The following is a 20,524-nucleotide window of genomic DNA, read 5'->3' on the forward strand; positions in this document are numbered from 1 at the left end:
ACAGGCCTTTAGTGTGAAAAACATTCTTCATATCTGAAGAACCTTTTGTGGAATGGAAAGGCTCTATGAATGTTAAAAGTTCTTCATGGAACCATCGATGCCAATAAAGAACCTTAATTTTTTTATTAAGAGTGCAGTATAGTTGAGCTGAACCCATCCGTCACAGGACATTGTTATAGTATAAGAGACCCATTTTAAGTTATAACTCTTGACTTAATCTGTAGTCATTGTTTTGCCTTTGAAAATGTTGTCAAAAACTAGATTAATGTGCTTGTCTGAGCCACAGTGCTGTGGCTGCTCGCCGGAGGGATGCGATGTGGTTGCTAAGGTGTTATGAATATTTTTAGAGTGTTAGGGTATTGCTAGCTGGTTCCTGTAGGCGGCTGATGATGTCAAAACAGGCCACCCCAAGAAGAGAGAGATTTCGATCCCTCCAAATGTCTCTTCTGCTCACCAAGGCTGTGTTTATTTAATCAAAACCACAGGAAAAACTGTATAATATTTTGATATTCCATTTTTAATATATTGTAAACTGTAATTTTACTGTCACTCTTGATCAATTTAATGCAACTTTGCTGATCATTACTTTGTTTCTTACTGACCTCAAACTTGATCTATGGAATTTTGTTGCAAGAGAAATCACAAAGTAATATCAGAAATATTCTAAGAATAATCTGGTTTTCAGTACAAGTTATGCCTAATCAACAGCTTTTGTGGCATATTGGTGATTACCACAACAAAAAAAAAAAAAAAGCCAAAATCTGCTCGTTAAAATGGAAATGAATGGGCGAATTTATAAATATTACAATACTCACCTTATCAATAGTTGAGCTACAAAACATAAACAGCTTTGCATCTCAAAAAAATGATATTTAACAGTTTTAGTAGTCCTGTTTTAATAAAAGAAATGCATGAATGTTCACACAAAATAACTCTAAATAGTTAAGCTATTTGGTATTTTTTACCTTTCTTGCTTCCCCAATATGACACGCGTTTTCATTTGCATTTGGCTATTTGTTTTTAAGTGTGTTTCCATCCTGGTTTCGCATGTCCTTTTTATGAACTTTACAAAATTCTACCTTTCACATTTCTGCTTTTAAAACCTCCAAAAATTGGCCCTATTCACTTCCTTTGGAAATGCTTCCCTGTACCTAGGTTTTTCCTTTTTTTAAAGAAAACAAGGAACGAGTTGATCATTTTTTTGTAGTTATCAACATTATGCCACAATTGCTGGTGACTGCGCTTAACTTGTATTGAAACCCAAACTAACAGCTCAAGTTATGGGGTTTGTTTGTTGAGAGCATGAGTAATAGTATGAAGTAATATGACCCGTCTCTGATGTGTGATGTGAGTGCCGCTGTGTTATCTTGGTGAAGTGCGTGGTAAGACTTGCCTGCCAGTTCCGGTGCGTGTGATCGTTCATCATATATGGTGCTTTGAGTGTTTGATCGCCTGCGCTATGATTATGCATCACTCTGTCCTTATGTAACGTTATATAACATAACCACCCACATCTCTGCAGTGCTGAGAGAAGAGACTTTCTCAAACTTCACTGTGTGTTTCAGGGCACTGATGCCATTCAGTGATTGTAAGCTTGTGAAATCATGATGTTGATGTTACTGATATCTGTATGTTGCTTAGAAAAAGCAGAGAGTGAACGGTGGGGAAGAAGATAGAGGGATGAACGGGAAATGAGGTCAGGGAGCTGACGGTTATTATGCAAACTCAAAAGCGCATTTAACATTTTACATAACCAGAACATTTTCATTCCAGTTTTTTTTTGTTCGTTTGTGTGGTTTGCTAAAATGGCGCTTGTGTTTATGAGAAGTGGGTGATATGAAAGGTGACATTTCATGGAAATGCAAATTTCTTTTGATTTCTCTAGCTATCATTGTACTATGAACCATTCTCTGAATTTCAGAGTTTAAACTTTCTGTCCAATCCTGAAAGAGTGTTTATTGAAAAGAGTAAAATGTGGCGTATTCTGTTAAATCTTGTGTGTAGCACTTTCCGCTCTGCTTTTGGAGACTAAAGATTAGGATCGAGCAGCTAAAGTTTTTTAACAATGTGTCTGATCATTTAAGTCGGATATTAACAGCTTGAGCGTCAATTTCAGCTTTTTAACTATGAAAGGTGTGTGGGTAGGATAGTGAAATTAAATTACTATATAGACTTTCCATTCTACTGTCATGACAAGTGAATATTGTAGAAAAATGACACACTAGAATTAATACAGGTTTGCTGAACCCCACAAAATGATGCTGTACGGAGAGAACAACCAATATTAGCACTAGTCTCTGAACAAATGACGCGTCAGTTTAACACAGAACGAATAAAGGCATAGTTAGTTTTTTGCCCATGCAGTATTTCCTCAACGCATTTTTCAAGAAAAGCATGTTTCTTGATTTCTCTGCTGTAATGCGATCTCAGCTGCTCTTACAGTACAGCAGTGGAAAAGGGAATTAGGCATAATAATGAGGAATATTGTGGCGTGTTCGTTGAGAACTCAAGACTACAATGGAGGCATTTCAGGGAGTTCAGAAACACTGATATAGAGAAGAACTCCCGCTGGAGGGACTTTTTCATGCTCCATCAGCAACTTTACACATTAAAGGGGGGGTGAAACACTCAGTTTCAGTCAGTGTCATGTCAATCTTGAGTACCTATAGAGTAGCATTGCATCCTGCATATCTCCGAAAAGTCTTTATTTTTTTTATAATTATATAAGAAAGATGCGCTGTTCCGAGTCTTTCCGAAAAAAGCCGAGCGGGTGGGGGCGTGTCGTGTGAGCGGAGCTAAATAATGACGTGTGCAGCAGCGCGCTGCAGTGAGGAAAGTGATTCGCCCGCCGCGTGAGGAAAGTGATTCGCTCTGTGAGGAAAGTGATTCGCCCGCCGCGTGAGGAAAGTGAGTCGCTCTGTGAGGAAAGTGATTCGCTCTGTGAGGAAAGTGATTCGCCCGCCGCGTGAGGAAAGTGATTCGCTCTGTGAGGAAAGTGATTCGCTCAGTGAGGAAAGTGATTCGCCCGCCGCGTGAGGAAAGTGAGTCGCTCTGTGAGGAAAGTGATTCGCTCTGTGAGGAAAGTGATTCGCTCAGTGAGGAAAGTGATTCGCCCGCCGCGTGAGGAAAGTGATTCGCTCTGTGAGGAAAGTGATTCGCTCTGTGAGGAAAGTGATTCGCTCTGTGAGGAAAGTGATTCGCTCTGTGAGGAAAGTGATTCGCTCAGTGAGGAAAGTGATTCGCCCGCCGCGTGAGGAAAGTGAGTCGCTCTGTGAGGAAAGTGATTCGCTCAGTGAGGAAAGTGATTCGCCTGCCGCGTGAGGAAAGTGAGTCGCTCTGTGAGGAAAGTGATTCGCTCAGTGAGGAAAGTGATTCGCCCGTCGCGTGAGGAAAGTGAGTCGCTCTGTGAGGAAAGTGATTCGCCCGTCGCGTGAGGAAAGTGCTAATACAGATCGACCGCCGGCCTATCAGTGGGTAAGTCAGTAGCTACTGGTTATATCACCTGTTTAGCATCCTACAAACCAGCGCTTTGATGGGCGTAGGCTGTTGCTTTCGCTCTCTCCCTCGCTCTCTCTCACGCGCTTCCGGTAGAATTGTCCGTAAGGCCCATACAAGGAAATTCCGCCCCCACTAACGTCAAAGGGGACGCATGATCTCAAAAAACTTGCCGAAACTTATGACTAACCGGAAGTAGTATTTTTGACAAAGAAATACTCCCATCAAACGTCCACCTTAACTTTTGAAACTTTGTCTATGTTTAGTATGGGATTCCAAGTCTTTAACAGTGTAAAAAGATCAGTATGCATGAAACAGCATTTCACCCCCCCTTTAAAAGACATGGGAAAAAAACATAATCGGCCCGCCTTAACTAAATGAATACCTCACCTTTAACTGTGATGATGCTGCAACATCAGATCAGCATACAATGTGGCCAAAAGTGTGTTAGTCTGTGCATGTGTTTTCTCTCTCTCTCTGGAATAATCTGTCTCAGACCCTGCCCAGCCCATCAGGTGTTGTGTGTCAGACTGAATGAGTGATTGCACAGACAGATGGATTTTCACTTTTGTCGTTTTGGGAGAAGAGAGGAAATGGCCTTGAATTAACCATTCTTCGCCTCCGCCCATTTATGACCACCGTTTTGCTCCAGACACTTTTAAGAAAGCAGAAAGATCAATCTTGTCAATTAGAGATGGGACAGAAAGCCCACTTCCTGCCAGGCGGACTGGTCATCCGCAGCATGCCGGAGCTGCGGTCCTCGAAGCACGGCGTACCCATGAATTGGGCATATGAGGCCGTGTGAACTCACCTGGCACAGGTAACAGTCGTGGTGTGATGGTTCCTCCAGGTCTGCTGAGAGATCGGCACAGCTGGAGGCTTCAGCGCTGAGCGTTTCATCTCGGCTCCAGCGGTTTCATGTTCTCTGCCTCCGTTTGGCTTATTGATCTGGAAGCCAGCAGGCGGGAGGTCTCTCATCCAGCCCTACATTTGGGCACTTTGCTCACTGGCGCTGGAGAGAATCGAGTCCTCTGGTATTGATCAAAGGAAAGTGTGTGTGTGTGTGTGTGTGTGTGTGTGTGTGTGTGTGTGTGTGTGTGTGTGTGTGTGTGTGTGTGTGTGTGTGTGTGTGTGTGAGAGAGTGTGTGAGTGTGTGTGTGTGTGTGTGTCCAACATGCTGCTTTCAGAAGAGGATGAACAATCCAACTGAGATAAGAGAGGAAGATGGAAGAAGAGAGTATTCAATATAATTAAAATGCAGTTCAAGCTTCACATTAAAGAGTACAGATTTGCTTCACACATGCGAATTAGTGCCCAAGTTAATTCATTAAATATAAGCTCACCTAAAGGATTATTAGGAACACCATACTAATACTGTGTTTGACCCCCTTTCGCCTTCTGAACTGCCTTAATTCTACGTGGCACTGATTCAACAAGGTGCTGAAAGCATTCTTTAGAAATGTCGGCCCATATTGATAGGAGAGCATCTTGCAGCTGATGGAGATTTGTGGGATGCACATCCAGGGCACGAAGCTCCCGTTCTACCACATCCCCAAGATGCTCTATTGGGTTGAGATCTGGTGACTGTGGGGGCCATTTTAGTACAGTCAACTCATTGTCATGTTCAAGAAACCAATTTGAAATGATTCGAGCTTTGTGACATGGTGCATTATCCTGCTGGAAGTAGCCATCAGAGGATGGGTACATGGTGGTCATAAAGGGATGGACATGGTCAGAAACAATGCTCAGGTAGGCCGTGGCATTTAAACGATGCCCAATTAGCACTAAGGGGCTTAAAGTGTGCCAAGAAAACATCCCCACACCATTACACCACCACCACCAGCCTGCACAGTGGTAACAAGGCATGATGGATCCATGTTCTCATTCTGTTTACGCCAAATTCTGACTCTATCATCTGAATGTCTCAACTGAAATCGAGACTCATCAGACCAGGCAACATTTTTCCAGTCTTCAACAGTCCAATTTTGGTGAGCTTGTGCAAATTGTAGCCTCTTTTTCCTATTTGTAGTGGAGATGAGTGGCACCCGGTGGGGTCTTCTGCTGTTGTAGCCCATCCGCCTCAAGGTTGTGTGTGTTGTGGCTTCACAAATGCTTTGCTGCATACCTCGGTTGTAACGAGTGGTTATTTCAGTCAAAGTTGCTCTTCTATCAGCTTGAATCAGTCGGCCCATTCTCCTCTGACCTCGAGCATCAACAAGGCATTTTCGCCCACAGGACTGCCGCACACTGGATGTTTTTCCCTTTTCACACCATTCTTTGTAAACCCTAGAAATGGTTGTGTGTGAAAATCCCAGTAACTGATCAGATTGTGAAATACTGACCGGCCCGTCTGGCACCAATAACCATGCCACGCTCAAAATTGCTTTAATCACCTTTCTTTCCCATTCTGACATTCAGTTTGGAGTTCAGGAGATTGTCTTGACCAGGACCACAGCCCTAAATGCCTTGAAGCAACTGCCATGTGATTGGCTGATTAGATAATTGCATTAATGAGAAATTGAGCAGGTGATCCTAATAATTCTTTAGGGGAGTGTGTATAGTTTACATTGCATTAAAATGGGAGTGGTGCTTGCCCATGCAAACTATAATAAAACATAACATTTCTGTATTTTTAATCAAATAAATGCAGTCCGGCTGAGCATAAGAGAGTTTAAAAACCTTACCGACCCCAAGCTTTTGAACTGTAGTGTATATAATTTAATTAATTTAGATTATTTCCTAAAGTCAAGCTGAAAATGCAGTGTGTGTGATCTGTGTGCACATTGACAAGTGAGATGGGCACGGACGGTTGTTGACCGATGCCTTTCAAAATATCAGACCATTAACAGCCTATTAATCATCCTGGCCAATATATCAGTGTATCACTAAAATACTGAATAATAAAAGCACATGTTCAGATATAATCTCTGTCTGATTGTTTTGGGAATGATCCAGAGTCGCTTGGCCGATGCTGTCATTGTGATTTATGAAGGCAGATTGGAGCTTCTGATGTGTTGGTGTGTGATTGAGAGGAAAGACTCGTGTGCTCGTTTATAAAGCCAGGAAGTTGATTTAATTACACACGGTGAAACCGGTTCCTGAAAATTTTTACTTCATTTTCTATTTAAAGAATTGAGTTTATTCAGGTGTTTTATTCTCTCAAGACGAACCCATTTCATTGAACCGTAAACCTGACATGAAATATTGATTTGAAATCTCATGATAGGAAACTAGGACATTTAAGATGTAGTTAGGAGATGGGTTGTTCAGTCCAGCATCACTATAAAAAAATTGTCTGAGCACAGAATGATGCAATTGACCAATCACAGTCAAGTGTTCCAGAGAGCCAATCGTAATTAGCACGTTTATCAAATAGCAAAGGCTGTGATCTAATTAAATTAATATCCAGGATCGATAAAAATAAAAAGTGCAAAATAAAGTTTGATGGTTTAACATTTGAAAATAAGGAAATATTTTAATTTCAAGTAAATTAATAATTAATATAAAGTATAATTAAAATTAATAATACATGATTATAAAAGTAATATTTATTTTCATTTATTTATTTGTTTATTTATTTATTTATATTTTATATGTTAGTGCTTTCAAATGATTATCGTGATTAATCGCTTCCAAAATAAAAGTTTGTGTTTACATGTGTATAAATATTATGTACATTTGAATACAAATTCTTATTGTATGTATATATTAATATAATTCATATTATATGATAGTTCGGATGGCAACACTATATATATATATATATATATATATATATATATATATATATATATATATATATATATATATATATATATATATATATTTATATATAACTTATAAACTTAATAACTTAAGTGTTAATAATTAATGATAAACATCTATTAATAATAGTATTGAAATTTTACAGTTGTAAAAATATAATATTATCCTTCTTAAGTATTCATATTTGTATGTTAATATTTTTTATTTTTGGTATTTTTTATTTAGTCATTATTATTATTATTATTATTAATTAATTAATGAATTTTTATATATATATATATATAGCCATATTGATTAGGGCTGGGACTTTAACGCGTTAATTAAGATTAATTAATTACGGGACTTTAACGCATTAATTAATTACGCAAAAAAATAAATAACAATTTTAACCACACTTATTTTTGCACCGCGGAACGTTTTTCAATGAATGAGTTTTGACGGACCGATTATACTGGAACACCAACTAGCGCTCACGAGTCACGACAACAACAAACCAGTTAACATGAGCGAAGAAGCTGATGAGATCGCTCTGCTTGGCCCCGTGGATGGGATATTTTGTTTTTAAAAAACGCAAGGATGGATAAAAAACTAAAAATCCATGTGAAAAATTACTTCTCATTGTTCTCAGGTCAAATATTTATATGCAATTAAAATGCAATTAATTTCGATTAATTAATTACAATGCCTCTAATTAATTAGATTAATTTTTTTAATCGAGTCCCGGCCCTAATATTGATATATAATCACAAAATATTGCAGCCCTACATACAAGCACAGAAAACCTGTTTTTTTTTTTTTTTTTTAATGATGTATATATATTTTTTTTAGTTTCATTTGCAATTAGATTTGTTTTTCCCAAATTGTGCAGTCCTAATCCATAGTGTGGGTTGTGTTTATGGTGCATTGGTGCGCTGGCTTTGTGCTTTTATTTGAGGAGTATGAGCTCAGAGCTCATCCATGACTCATTCACCTCTTATTACAGTCCCACTCCATCTCCATCTCTCTCTCTCTCTCTCTCTCTCTCTCTCTCTCTCTCTCTCTCTCTCTCTCTCTCTCTCTCTCTCTCTCTCTCTCTCTCTCTCTCTCTCTCTCTCTCGGCCCACTCATGCAGTGGATTGGGGGGTTGGTTGCTGTAAGGCGGGGTGAGCTGACTGATAAACCCCGACCAGCTCTGCTGGGATTGGCTGATTTAAGCTGTGTAACTCAGTGTGACTGTCGTTGGGTCCTCCCTCACTCGCCCCCCTCTCTCTCGCTCTCTCTTTGAGGCAGCGCTCCAGAGAGGATATCTGCTGCTCGCAGGCAGGACGGGATTAACTCAGCAACTCATCTCATCTGCATATAGATGCCCACGGAGGGTCTTCACACACTCACTCTGACACACACTCAGGGCTTCATACAGGCGTTGAAGAATCTCCAGTTGGACTAATTGGCCGGTCATATTGGTGATTTGTCTCTCAATAGTTTTTTTTCCGGGTTCAAATCTCTGGCAGAAGATGTAGAAGAGTCTGTTAGGAGACCTCGGAGTTGTGCAAAGTTTATTTAGTCGCCGTCTTTGGCGTGGAATCGCTCCTTAAGAGTGTGACATGCCGTCCCGTGAGTCCTACGTGCTCCGTAAGGAGGAGAAGTCTCTGGTGCACAAGGCCAAGGCAGAGGGCAAGGAGCAGGGGATCGTGGCTGCGGCTCTGGGGATGAAGATGAGTCCTCAGAAACCTCCAGCCACTCTATGGCAGCCTCTCAAACTGTTTGCTTATTCACAGCTCACGTCGCTGGTCCGGCGAGCCACGCTGAAGGAGAGCGAACGGGCGCCCAAGTACGAGAAAGTCCACAACTTCAAGGTAAGGACCCGCACAGGATTATTTCGAAATATATGTTGGCATGAACACATTATTAAAAAGGGTTTAAAAAAAACAATGCTGCGATTGTTTTTTGTTTTTTTTGGACAGATTTTTTTTTGTTTTTTTCTTACTTGATAGATTTTTTTTTCTTGTTTTATTCATACAGTTGACTTGATTGAGTTTGGTTTGTGCTTAAAATAAGAACAAAAACTATTTGCTAATGGGATGAGGAAAAGAAAATTTGATGTTTTTTGGTATATTACCAATTGATTATTTGTTGTGTATCAACATTCTGTCTAATGGGATAAGAAAATAAATATAATATTTTTGGTTAAAAATAAATAAATATTGGTAATATTATTATTGGGGGTGTATCGACATTTCTGTTGCATTCTTTCAAAATGGTCAAAAAATGTTTTGATTAATTTAAACGTTTTGTGTATTTTATGTTGCTTTGACATTATAAAAGTTTTTTTAAAGGAGTACCACAATTTGTCTTTTTTTTTTATTTATTTAAAGTGTAATTGTTTTTCTTGTTTTATGCATGAAGCTTGCTTTATTAAGTTTGATTACTTATGGGATAGGAAAACAAACTTTAAATTTAAGTATTTTTTGATAAATATTGGTCATATTTTTTATTTAAATTTTTTATAAAAAATGTATGAAAAAATGGTCTCAATTCTGTCTCAATTAATCCTTCTGTATTTATTGAAATGCTTTGGCAACCTTATGTTGTTGTAAATCATTTTTTGAGCAAAATGTCATAGAATGTTATGCAAATTCTCCCCAAATGTGGTTTAAATACGTCCCAAGGGGTGTGTTGTTGCCGTGGCAGCGGGTGCAGGTTGCAGGAGACGTTGGAAGAGTTACGTGAATCTGTTTAAGACCGGGTTATGTCGAGGCAGAGGTTCAGGAAAACAAATCGAATAAATGCAACTTCTGTTTGTGTTGGAGAGGAAGGGAGAGCGGGCGAGGGTGTTTGGGGCGACAGATGGAGAGATTAGGAACTGATAGAGGGTTAGTAAACACAGTGGCGTTTCCTCATTTGGCTTGTGTCATCAGCAGGTACAGCCGTCCCAAACCCAGCCCCCCTCACGTTTGCAGTTCGTCTGTAGAGACGGTACGGCTGAACCTCAGACTGCTGACTCCACAAAGAGCTCTTCCTGCTCCTTTCTTTCTCTCATCCCTGCTTTTTCCCTTGTTGTCACATGGTTATTGCCCTTTCTAGATGCTCAGAGACTGCTTTCTTCAGCAGTACAGCTAAGAAGAATTTATTTTTGTTAAACAAAACCCTAATAAACCCTGCTCAAAGGGTGTTTGTGTATATAAGACATATATTGATGAAAGGAAGGTGGTTATAGTTGAGATTATTTTGCTTATTTTAAGCAAAAACTCTTTCAAAATTTTGAGTATTTTTTCCCCCAAAACAAGACAATTACTTTTGCTTGTCTAGTAAATACCTCTTGTTTTAAGAATTTGTAGATGTTTGGACTAGAAACAAGACACAAATACTAAGTAAGAAAAGCATTTGTTTGCAGTGTACAGCTAATAAGAAGTTATTTGTGTTAAATATGGAGATCATCAGCGTTGCATTACAGTAAATAACCCATGCTCAAAGGGTGTATGTATGTGTAAATAAGAGATATATTGAAGAAAGGGTAATAAAAGGAAGATGGTATATAGTTATACAGACGACAATCTGTTACTATTAGAATCAAGTTATTCCAGAGCTGTAATCATTAAGTATTTCATGAATAAGAAACGAGGCTTTCTTTTGATAATCCTGTAAACCACATGCATTTCTTTGTCCTCTTTTCCATAAACCGCTCAAATCCCCACAGCTCTGTAAATATTCAGTCGTTTAAATTCCTCAGACGTCTTTTATATGTAAATAGGGCACTTCTCGTGTTGATGTCAGTCTTATGTACACGGATTTCATCATCTACTGTAAGAGGGGTCTGGTGTTGTGCAGTTAAAGGGCTGCTGGTGTGCCCGCGCGGGCCTGTCCCGTAAGAGCGGCTGTGCGCGTCTGATTGGATGAGCTGTTACCTGGAGAGGAGAGAGCAAAAGAGCAGGGCTTTCCTCCCGAATGATGCCCCTCCCTCGCACTCTGCTGATTAATTGTGATTGGATTAAGCAGCGGTCAGATGTGACACTGCTCTAGTGTCTCTGATCGCGCATCCGTCTGTGTTAGCAGGTTTGATCGGCTCAGAGGAGCAGAAGTTGATTTATATGTGGTTGTGTTTGGGTGTTTTTTTGCAGGTGCACACCTTCAGAGGGCCGCACTGGTGCGAGTACTGCGCCAACTTCATGTGGGGACTCATCGCTCAGGGAGTCAAATGTGCAGGTAAATCAACACACACCCAATGCAAAAATCACCGTGGGAATCATGCTTTCAAACCTATGTTATTACATAGTTATTACTACAATATCATTTTATAAACATTCATATATGGACTCGAGATTTGTAGTTCTCAAAAGAACCTCTCAGTGAACAGTTCTAAGGGTGCGTTCACACTTGTCATGTTTGGTTCGATTAAAACGAACCCTGGTGCGATTGCTCGGTTAATGCGGTTCATTTGAACACGTGAACGCTGCCATCCGAACCCTGGTGCGCACCAAACAAGCGGACCGAGGCCGCTAAAAAGATGGGTCTCGTTCCGTTTCCAAACCAACTCTGGTGCGGTTCGATTGATATATGAACGCAACACGGACCAAAGACATGTAAACGGACCAAAAACAGGACGTAATGTCACAAGATGCCACGCATAATGCAGCTGATTTGAAGACGCGGAAAGATCGGTGTATCCAAAATGAATAACGCCTCATCAATATTTGGTCTGACGAGTATGTTTCGAAAATGCTAGAAAAAACGCACAAAAAGCAGACCTGGTTCTTCTCATCAAAGGACCTGTGTTGCCCATTATTAGCAGGGACAGACGACTGAACGGCCGTCTCTTTTGCATTAACTAACCAAACTAACCGAACTACAAGTGTGAACGCACCCTAAAAGACCCCTGTGGTGAAAATCAAGTTTTTAATGTTGTTAATATGTCTATGTGATGTTTTTAATGTGCTTCAAGTAGGGTTGCGCACTGAACTCTGTTCTTTTAACGGCACAGATCCAATTACGTCGATTCACCGATTCATATTAAATCAATGGGTGGCAAATTTTGGTACCTGAGATTACATCTGGTGATATAGACTAGTGTCTGTGAATATTAAACCGCAATAAGATTATTTAAATACCAATCCCGCATGTCTGGACATTCATATATGGACAGTTCTAGCCTACTATCGACTGGTAAATATTACAGTAAACAAACATCACAGACAATGGCAGACAGCGACCAAGGCCGGTTTGGCATAATGTCAATAACATATTTTTCACATTTTGTACCAGTACCAAATTTCAGGTTCCTGTTAAAATGTGAACAGTACCCAACACTTGCTGCATGCATAAGTCGCCACCATTGCTGAGTATTTTCTCCTTAAACCTGCTGTGAACCAAAGACACGGTTTGACATCACTGGTGTTTCTGACGTGACAAACTAACTTGTAACCAATCACGTCAATGTGTGGGCGGGGCTTTAGCATATCATTAACTATGATCGCTCTGAAGCCGGGAGTCTCAAGAGAAGCCAGGTTATCTCATTATTTTTCTGTTAATATGAAAAATCAGGTTCATTTAGCATTATAGCGAATTATGGATATGATGTATATTACGGTCCTGTCGATTCCACTGACGGAGTCTGAAATGGCGAACAACTTGTGTAACGTTAGCAACACATTATTAGCTGTTTGATAGCGTAGTCAAGCCAAATCATATTAATTACTGTAATGTTTCTGACGTTGTAGAGAGCGATACATAAAACGGATGTTTTATGGTAAAGCTACCATTCTGAAACGTCGACTTGTGTGAAAGTCTGTATGATTTCCTCTTCCTCTTCTGAATCAGTTTCTGCTTCAAACATATATGGCTGAATTAAACCAGTATTTCCACTTGCCGTTGTGCAGCGTTTACTACAATAAAATTGAGTGTGTGGATTCAGTTAGTCTGGGCTCATGTGAGTTAGTGGAGGCGGGGCTAATTTGCATATTCATGAATCAATGAAGCAATTATACTAAATAAAGCAAGGGTGTAGAGTTAAGCTATTTTAAGTCACGGAGAGAATTTTTTCACAGGAAATATTTAAAAAAAAAATGTTATTTGGGTGATCAAAGAGGAGTATATATATATATATATATATATATATATATATATATATATATATTAGGTACTCAATTACATTTTTAAATCTAATTAATTAGAGGCTTTGTAATAATTAATCGAAATTAATCGCATTTTAATTGCATATAAATATTTGACCTGAGAACAGTGAGAAGTAATTTTTCACATGGATTTTTAGTATACCATTGAATAATGACTATAATAATAATGAATACATGAGCTTAATCAACAAAATATTGTTTATTTATTTCAGTCCAGCAGACCAGTGCAATGTTTGCCATTAAGTGTAGCAAAAGCGTATTTAGAAATACAGTACATTTCAGAAATTCCAGTAGCTTATAGATAGGCAGACCTTCTGTAAACTATCTTTTTTTTAAGTAAAACACAATATTTTCAAGTACATTCAGAACATTGGAAACCCTGACTATTAGAAAACATCTCTCTGTTGCTTCAGAGGCCATAACACAGGTGATACGCTAATTCCTTGTTGTATAGCTTGCACACAACCATGCTCTTGTCGCCGCTTCCATCCTTTCGTTATTTAAAACTAAATTTCCCATCTACGGGGCAAAGCAAAGCGGTCTCATCAGCTTCTTCGTTCATGTTCACTGTAGTTTGTTGTTGTCGTGACTCGTGAGCGCTAGTTGGTGTTCCAGTATAATCGGTCCGTCGAAACTCATTCATTAAAAACCGCTCCAGGGTGCAAAAACAAGTCTGGTTAAAATTGTTATTTATTTTTTGCGTAATTAATCTAAATTAACGTGTTAAAGTCCCGGCCCTAATATATATATTTATATATTATATAATATATAATAAAAAATAAATAATATATTTAATATATTATATATATAATTTATATAAAATTATTGACTGCAGGGGGACTTAATGAAATTAATTCATTTTTATAAAAAAGTTTCCAGCCACTGCAGCATTTCAGTTAATTTTAACAAAAAATTCATGGCCCTGAGAATATTTTGTTTGAATGAATATCTGAAAATGCAATATATTAAAAAAAAAAATATTCTAGCTTTTATTCTATTCTTTCTTTAATCAACACTTGCATGTGGGCACCATTTTGAACAAAAAGTTAATTGTTTTCTTTTTTTAAAGACTACAATGTGATTAAGCAATGTTTTTTTTTATCGCTTGTTTCTGCTCTTTTTTTTTTTTACGCCTGTGTTTTGATCCGGATATTCGGTTCTCTTTCGGAAGGTGCGTAATAGCGCCCCCTACCGTTTAAGTCACACCATTGAAAGCCAGAAAATGCCATCAATGGCAGGGAAAGAGTTAATAATCTAAATAACTTTTTCCACTATAAAGGTCTTTTTGTTAAACTGAAAGGTTTAAAGCGTCTTCATGGAACCACTGATGCCAATAAAGACCATTTGTAGGAATGATTTAAAACGATTCAAAAGGAATCTCTAAAAGCAGTTTCTAAAAGTAGATTTTAACAGTATACGATGTTACGCCCTTGTGTTTATGATGAATTGGTGTGCTGTTAAAGCTATTTTTAAACTTAGCAAAAAAAATAAACTTTACTAGGTAATAAACACAGCTGTGTGTGTGTGTGCGTGCGTGCGTGCGTGCGTGCGTGTGTGTGTGTGTGTGTGTGTGTGTGTGTGTGTGTGTGTGTGTGTAGCTCATATAGGTCAGTGTGTTTCCCTCTAGATGAGGAATATGTGAATGCTGATTAGCCTGTGGAGTGATCATAGACTGGCCTACATCTGCAGGAACAGACTGTTCTGAACACTGGCATCATGATAGGATAGCAGACAGATAAAGACTTATTTATGTGTTTTACTCCTTATTACAAGAGACATGATTTTTAAAAGAACACTCCTCCTCTTTCCGGCATTTGAAGTGAACTCTTTTTATTAGGGCATGCATGTTTTTCCATGAATAATGAATCAGTTTTGTTTTTATCTTCTTTTTTTTTATTGATCTAATTAATTAATGTGGTTACCGTTATAGAATATTCCTTGTTTTCATAATCATTTGAAAGATATTAAATGTCCACCGATTATGTGTTCAGTGCAAAAAAGGATGTTTTTAAATACACTATTATTAGAGATGGTTTATCTCTGTTGAGCTCAGTTTTGTTCGAGGAATGATATTGTGGTTGGTTGTGTATGTTTTAATGATTTATTTATACGATAATGTGAGTGACACATATGTTTTCGTGAATTGACTTCATGAATAATGCATGAAACTATTTTGAAAGCAGCTTGTGTTCAAAATCCCTTATTCTGAGCCCCTTTTTACGCTACTTGTATCCACCTCCTTTTCTCACCTCTCTTATTACAGTCCCACTCCATCTCTCTCTCTCTCTCTCTCTCTCTCTCTCTCTCTCTCTCTCTCTCTCTCTCTCTCTCTCTCTCTCTCTCTCTCTCTCTCTCTCTCTCTCTCTCTCTTCTCTCTCTCTTTTTCTTTTTCTTTCAGTCTGTGATGCCACCAGAAACTAGGGCATTGAAATCTCATTTGATGTAGAGATTTGCATTCAGCGTTGTGATCTGACATGCTTTCTTCTTTCTTTTGCTTTTTGTCTGTGAGCGAGGGAGACTCAGAGCGATATCATGGGTGTCTGCCAGCCCCAGTGCCCGGGCATGTTGTGCCACATTGCCTCATGAGTGGATAATGCACCCCCCCCCCCACACACACACACACACACACACACACACACCTCCCCCTTCCCCTCGACCGAGTCCATCATGGCAGAGACTGAAAACAAAGCTGGCATGTCTTTATAATGAGAAGAGGGGCTGAGAGCTCTTTACACACACACACACACACACACACATTAAAATTCAGGGCTCGTAACAGCACTGGGTCACACAGTGTGTGAATTTCAGGATACAGGAATAGCGTCGCTCAAAACACTCCCACAGGAGGAAAAGGCCGAGACATTTGCTTTATAACACTTCAGGGTAATCACGGACTTGAAGCCTGTATTTATAATGCATGTTTTATGATTTATAATACTCATATTTTTTCCATAAATGATTGTAAGTTGCATTGTCACTTGCCTATCCATGATAAAACCTGAGATAAATGCATTCAAATACACGTCTGTGTTGAAACTGTGGCTTAAGCAGAGTAATTGACTCTGAAGCATTGAACTATTGTAAATGAATGTGCAGAGGTGCACTGGCTTCTTAGGCGTGCATTCATTTTCAACTCAATGGACCAGGTCATTATTATGCGTTTTCTCAGGCATTGGTAATGTATTTAGCAAGGTTATCATTAACTAAAACTAAAACCATGCATAAAAACATTTTCATAAAATAAACATGCACACAAAAACATATTTAACTTCAGCTATTTGTCCAGGCAAAATGTACTTATATAGAACTATACTAAAAACAAAACATTATACAGACATTCAAAAAAATGTAACTTTAAAATTAAATAATTCAAAATAATAACTATAATAGTATATCAATTATACTTATTGTTGTAATGCATTTTAAATACAGGCTTCAAATACAACCCTTTTTTTTCATCTAGTAGCGCTTACAAAGAAACTGTAATCTGTCCCGATAAGCGTGTCCTTCTGAAGCCGAGGTGTGTGTGTGTGTGTGTGTACGGGCCGGGGGTCACCTCTACGCCTCTGTGCTGAACAAGAGCTCAGCAGACCTCGGCTCACAGATTGAATGCATTACAGATGTGCCCTCTATTAGCGCCTGTCTCCTCCGCTTATCATAAACCTCGCTCTTCTTTTTCAAAAATAATTACAGTTCTGCATGGCTGAAGTCTCACGGCGACAGAGGCGCTCAAGGGGCCGTGTTTTAATCACACGCCGCAGAATCTTCACAATAAGAGCCAGCGGATAATTCAGTGCACTCTTAAAAATACAGGTTCTTTACTGGGTTCGATCCACGCAAGATTTCCATCGCACTAAACTAAGAAAATAATAATGGTCCCTTTAAGAGCGCTTCCATGAAAACCCTCCATTTTTTTAAGTGTGGAATTATTTCCATTAGACTCTATTCTAATTCCACCGGTCAAAAGAAAACCAAAATCTATTGTTACATTTTTTCGAGGGAAATTAATTAAACCAGACGCCAGCTATAGATTATATTCTGGGGTTTATATAATGTTCAGGTTTTTACATCCTGACATGTTTTTTTTAAAGACCATAAAAAAATGTTTTCTTAAATTCTTAATCTTCTATAGCTCATGTTCGGACGGTAATTGTTTCTCGTGGGGTCAAAAGGTATTTTCCTCATTGACAGGGGCTAGTCAGGGATTTAATTTCTGTCTGAATCCAGAATGTCAGTGTTTTTCTTCTACTACCCGCGTAAAAATCCCCGGCCAAATGTTTTTTTGACAAACACCAAGGTCGTGTGGTGATTTAATTTCCATCCAATCCACATCTCTTCACAGTTCACTGTTTATATCCTTTATAACCCCTGCAGAACACCGTACGATTGAGCTTTGCTGTCATCTGGAGGCATTTAAGATCTAGACTTTTATTACTGAAGTATTCACAAGAATAATCTTTTATTACCTCGCTCCTCCACGTGAATAAATCGCCATCTGAATGCACAACCTTTATCACTGAGCACATTTATTTTTACGTCCACATGATTTTACAAGTATTTACAAGAGCAATATATTTCATCACCGCTCAGAAAATAAAAGGCAGCAAACATTCGAAATTGGCTATTATTACGGCAACAATTATATATGTTAAAGTAATCAAGCAGCATTATTTTTTCCTCATGTAAATACGAGCCTGTATTAACTCATTTCTGCTCATTTCCATGTGGCGTAAAATGACATCCTTTATTTTGAGACAAAATACAAGACAGAAAACCATTTTAACTATAATCTATGCATCTTCCTATTTTTAAACCGATTTAAATAATTAAATAATAATTAGGATATTATTTTCCCATTATTAAATTAAATATGCATTTATTCTTATTATACCAAGCATATGACATTTTATTTACAGCATACAATCATCTTATTGAACATGTGAGCACAAAACTCGCTCCTCCACGTGAATAAATCAACCGAATGCACGAGTTTTCTCACCGAGGTGGCATTCACATTTATTTTTGTGGACTTCCACGTAAGAAACAATTGCCGTCCGAATAGGGCTTGTGTGTTCAGTTTGTTAATGTGCTTGTCAAGGTGGTGTAACTGTACTGTGATCCTAATGAAAAGAGGCTGAAAAAAATAGCAGTTTGGCATAATCTTTTATTAGAGTTTCTTAAAAATGCAGTGAAGCGGTTCTAAAATACACACTTTAGAAATAAAACTGTCCATCAGTCGCCAGTGTGGTTTAACTAACATGCAGTAAACTGTTTGTTGTTGTCACAGTTATGCGCTGTTTAGTTTCATTTTCATGGATTTTCGCTCGTTTCTCTTCGGTTACCTGTTCCCTTTGTCCTAGTTTCCTGCCAATCAGGCTGAACTGACCAAAGGGAGCACCGGGTGAAGTGAGGGCGATCTCCTCCACTATATTAAATGCTATTAGAAGGGCAGCGCTGCTCTATCAAGGGCTAAACTGCACAAGTCGCTTGATCCACGATTTAATCGGATAGCTCAACTTCTGCCAAATCCATTCAGTTTTGTGTTATCCAGTCTACATGTAGCTGAAAACAGTCATGACCATGAAAACTACATGACGGGGTAAATTAACCCAGCCCCCTTATTATAATATTACAGCAGCTACGAAAGTTGAAATACGGCAGAAATGTGTTAAAAATGTTATTACTCATATTAAAAATTGGGGATTATAGTTTAAATCCTCCTTAGAGGTTGTTTTTGTAATTTTTACATGTGTTTACACAACTTTTTTATTACAAACTCTGTAGTTTATTGTCATTTATTTCTACTTTAGAAACCATATCCATGGTAAAGAGGAGTGTGGTTTTATTTCCATGATCTTACTAATAGTTAAACCTTTTAATGGTTGTAATGCCTTTTAATAGAAGTAAATTTTAAATATATTAGAGCTTGATGAAATATAAATATCAGTGTCTTACATAAACGAGGTGTTAACTCTTTACCAAAATATAATTTCCTCATGTCATTCCAAGTCTTTCTCTTTTCTGTGGAATACAAAAATATATATATTTTGAAGAATGCTGGTAACCAAAGCATCTGGGTAACCCTTGACTTTATTAAAAAACAGACATTTCTCTAATTATCTTTTATGTTCCACAGAAAGGAAGTAATCTGGAATGACGTTAGGCTGAATTTATACTTCACGGCATATTAGCTCAAAATCAGGACTTTACTGTCTGAGACAAAAATGTAATATTAATTAAATGTTACTGTATTTGCAGTAAATTCAATAATATATATCACAGTTTACCTGCTCATCGGTGGATTGGTTTGGATTATGCCTTCACATGCTATCAGAATTATCATAAATACTACTTTCCTAGTTCAAGAATTGGACACGAACGCCCTCTCAAGTCAAAACGCGAATGAACGCGATGAGCTCGTAATCACAACATCAGAAGTGGGAAGTTGGATATTTCCGATAGCACAGGAGAACATAAGACAGAAAAAAAGTCTCATTTTCTGCTGTTCTAGAAAATATCGCTTAATTTGACTTGACATCATAACAACCGAAAATATCATGGTGTTTGTAAAAAAAAAAAAAAAACTCTAAAAAAATATAAAAATTTCAAAATTGTGTGCTGTATCCATTCAAGATGTAAGGAATGTGTAATTTGACATTTTTCTTCATTAAATCAATTTATAATTGAATGAATGAAATAAACATGAATACGAAGATTATATTTCTAAGATCATGGCATGTGCATTTTCATGTAGATTTTGCAGATAGTCAAAGGCTGAGGAAAGGGTTGAGATTTTTAAATCTCAAAGCCAGTCGGAGAGGAGAGCAGAGCGTTTGGCCCATTTACTGCAGGAATGAGGTCTGGAGTCGCCCGCAGCCGCAGGACTGACGCTCTCTGCACACTCCACCATTATGTCTGAGTACAGATCTGAAGAGCGCTCTCTCTCTCCCTCTCCCTCTCTCTCTCTCTCTCTCTCTCTCTCTCTCTCCCTCCCTCCCTCCAGGTCACATTGTTTTGAACACATCTGCCTGACCGCTCATTCAGCCACTTCTTGTCTCTTTTTTTCCGCGTTCTCAGTCTTCCTCTTTTTCTGTCTTCAGCCCTGTCTCTCTGGTGCTTGCTTTGAAGCAGCTGGCCCATTTAGGAGGCCACATTAT

The 20,524-nt window shown here is 38.4% G+C and overlaps 1 protein-coding gene across 1 annotated transcript in view; it reads left to right on the top strand.

Annotated features, from left to right (window-relative positions):
- chn1 (chimerin 1) overlaps positions 1-20,524 on the top strand; it is an 82,049-nt gene that overhangs the window by 49,307 nt on the left and 12,218 nt on the right. The window contains exons 7-8 of the mRNA XM_067443159.1: positions 9,018-9,095; positions 11,358-11,442. Coding sequence (XP_067299260.1) covers positions 9,018-9,095; positions 11,358-11,442 — 163 coding nt within the window. The remainder of the gene's footprint in view (positions 1-9,017; positions 9,096-11,357; positions 11,443-20,524) is intronic.

The sequence above is a fragment of the Pseudorasbora parva genome, chromosome 5 (genome assembly GCF_024679245.1).
Source record: "Pseudorasbora parva isolate DD20220531a chromosome 5, ASM2467924v1, whole genome shotgun sequence".
NCBI classification, from domain to species: Eukaryota; Metazoa; Chordata; class Actinopteri; order Cypriniformes; family Gobionidae; genus Pseudorasbora; species Pseudorasbora parva.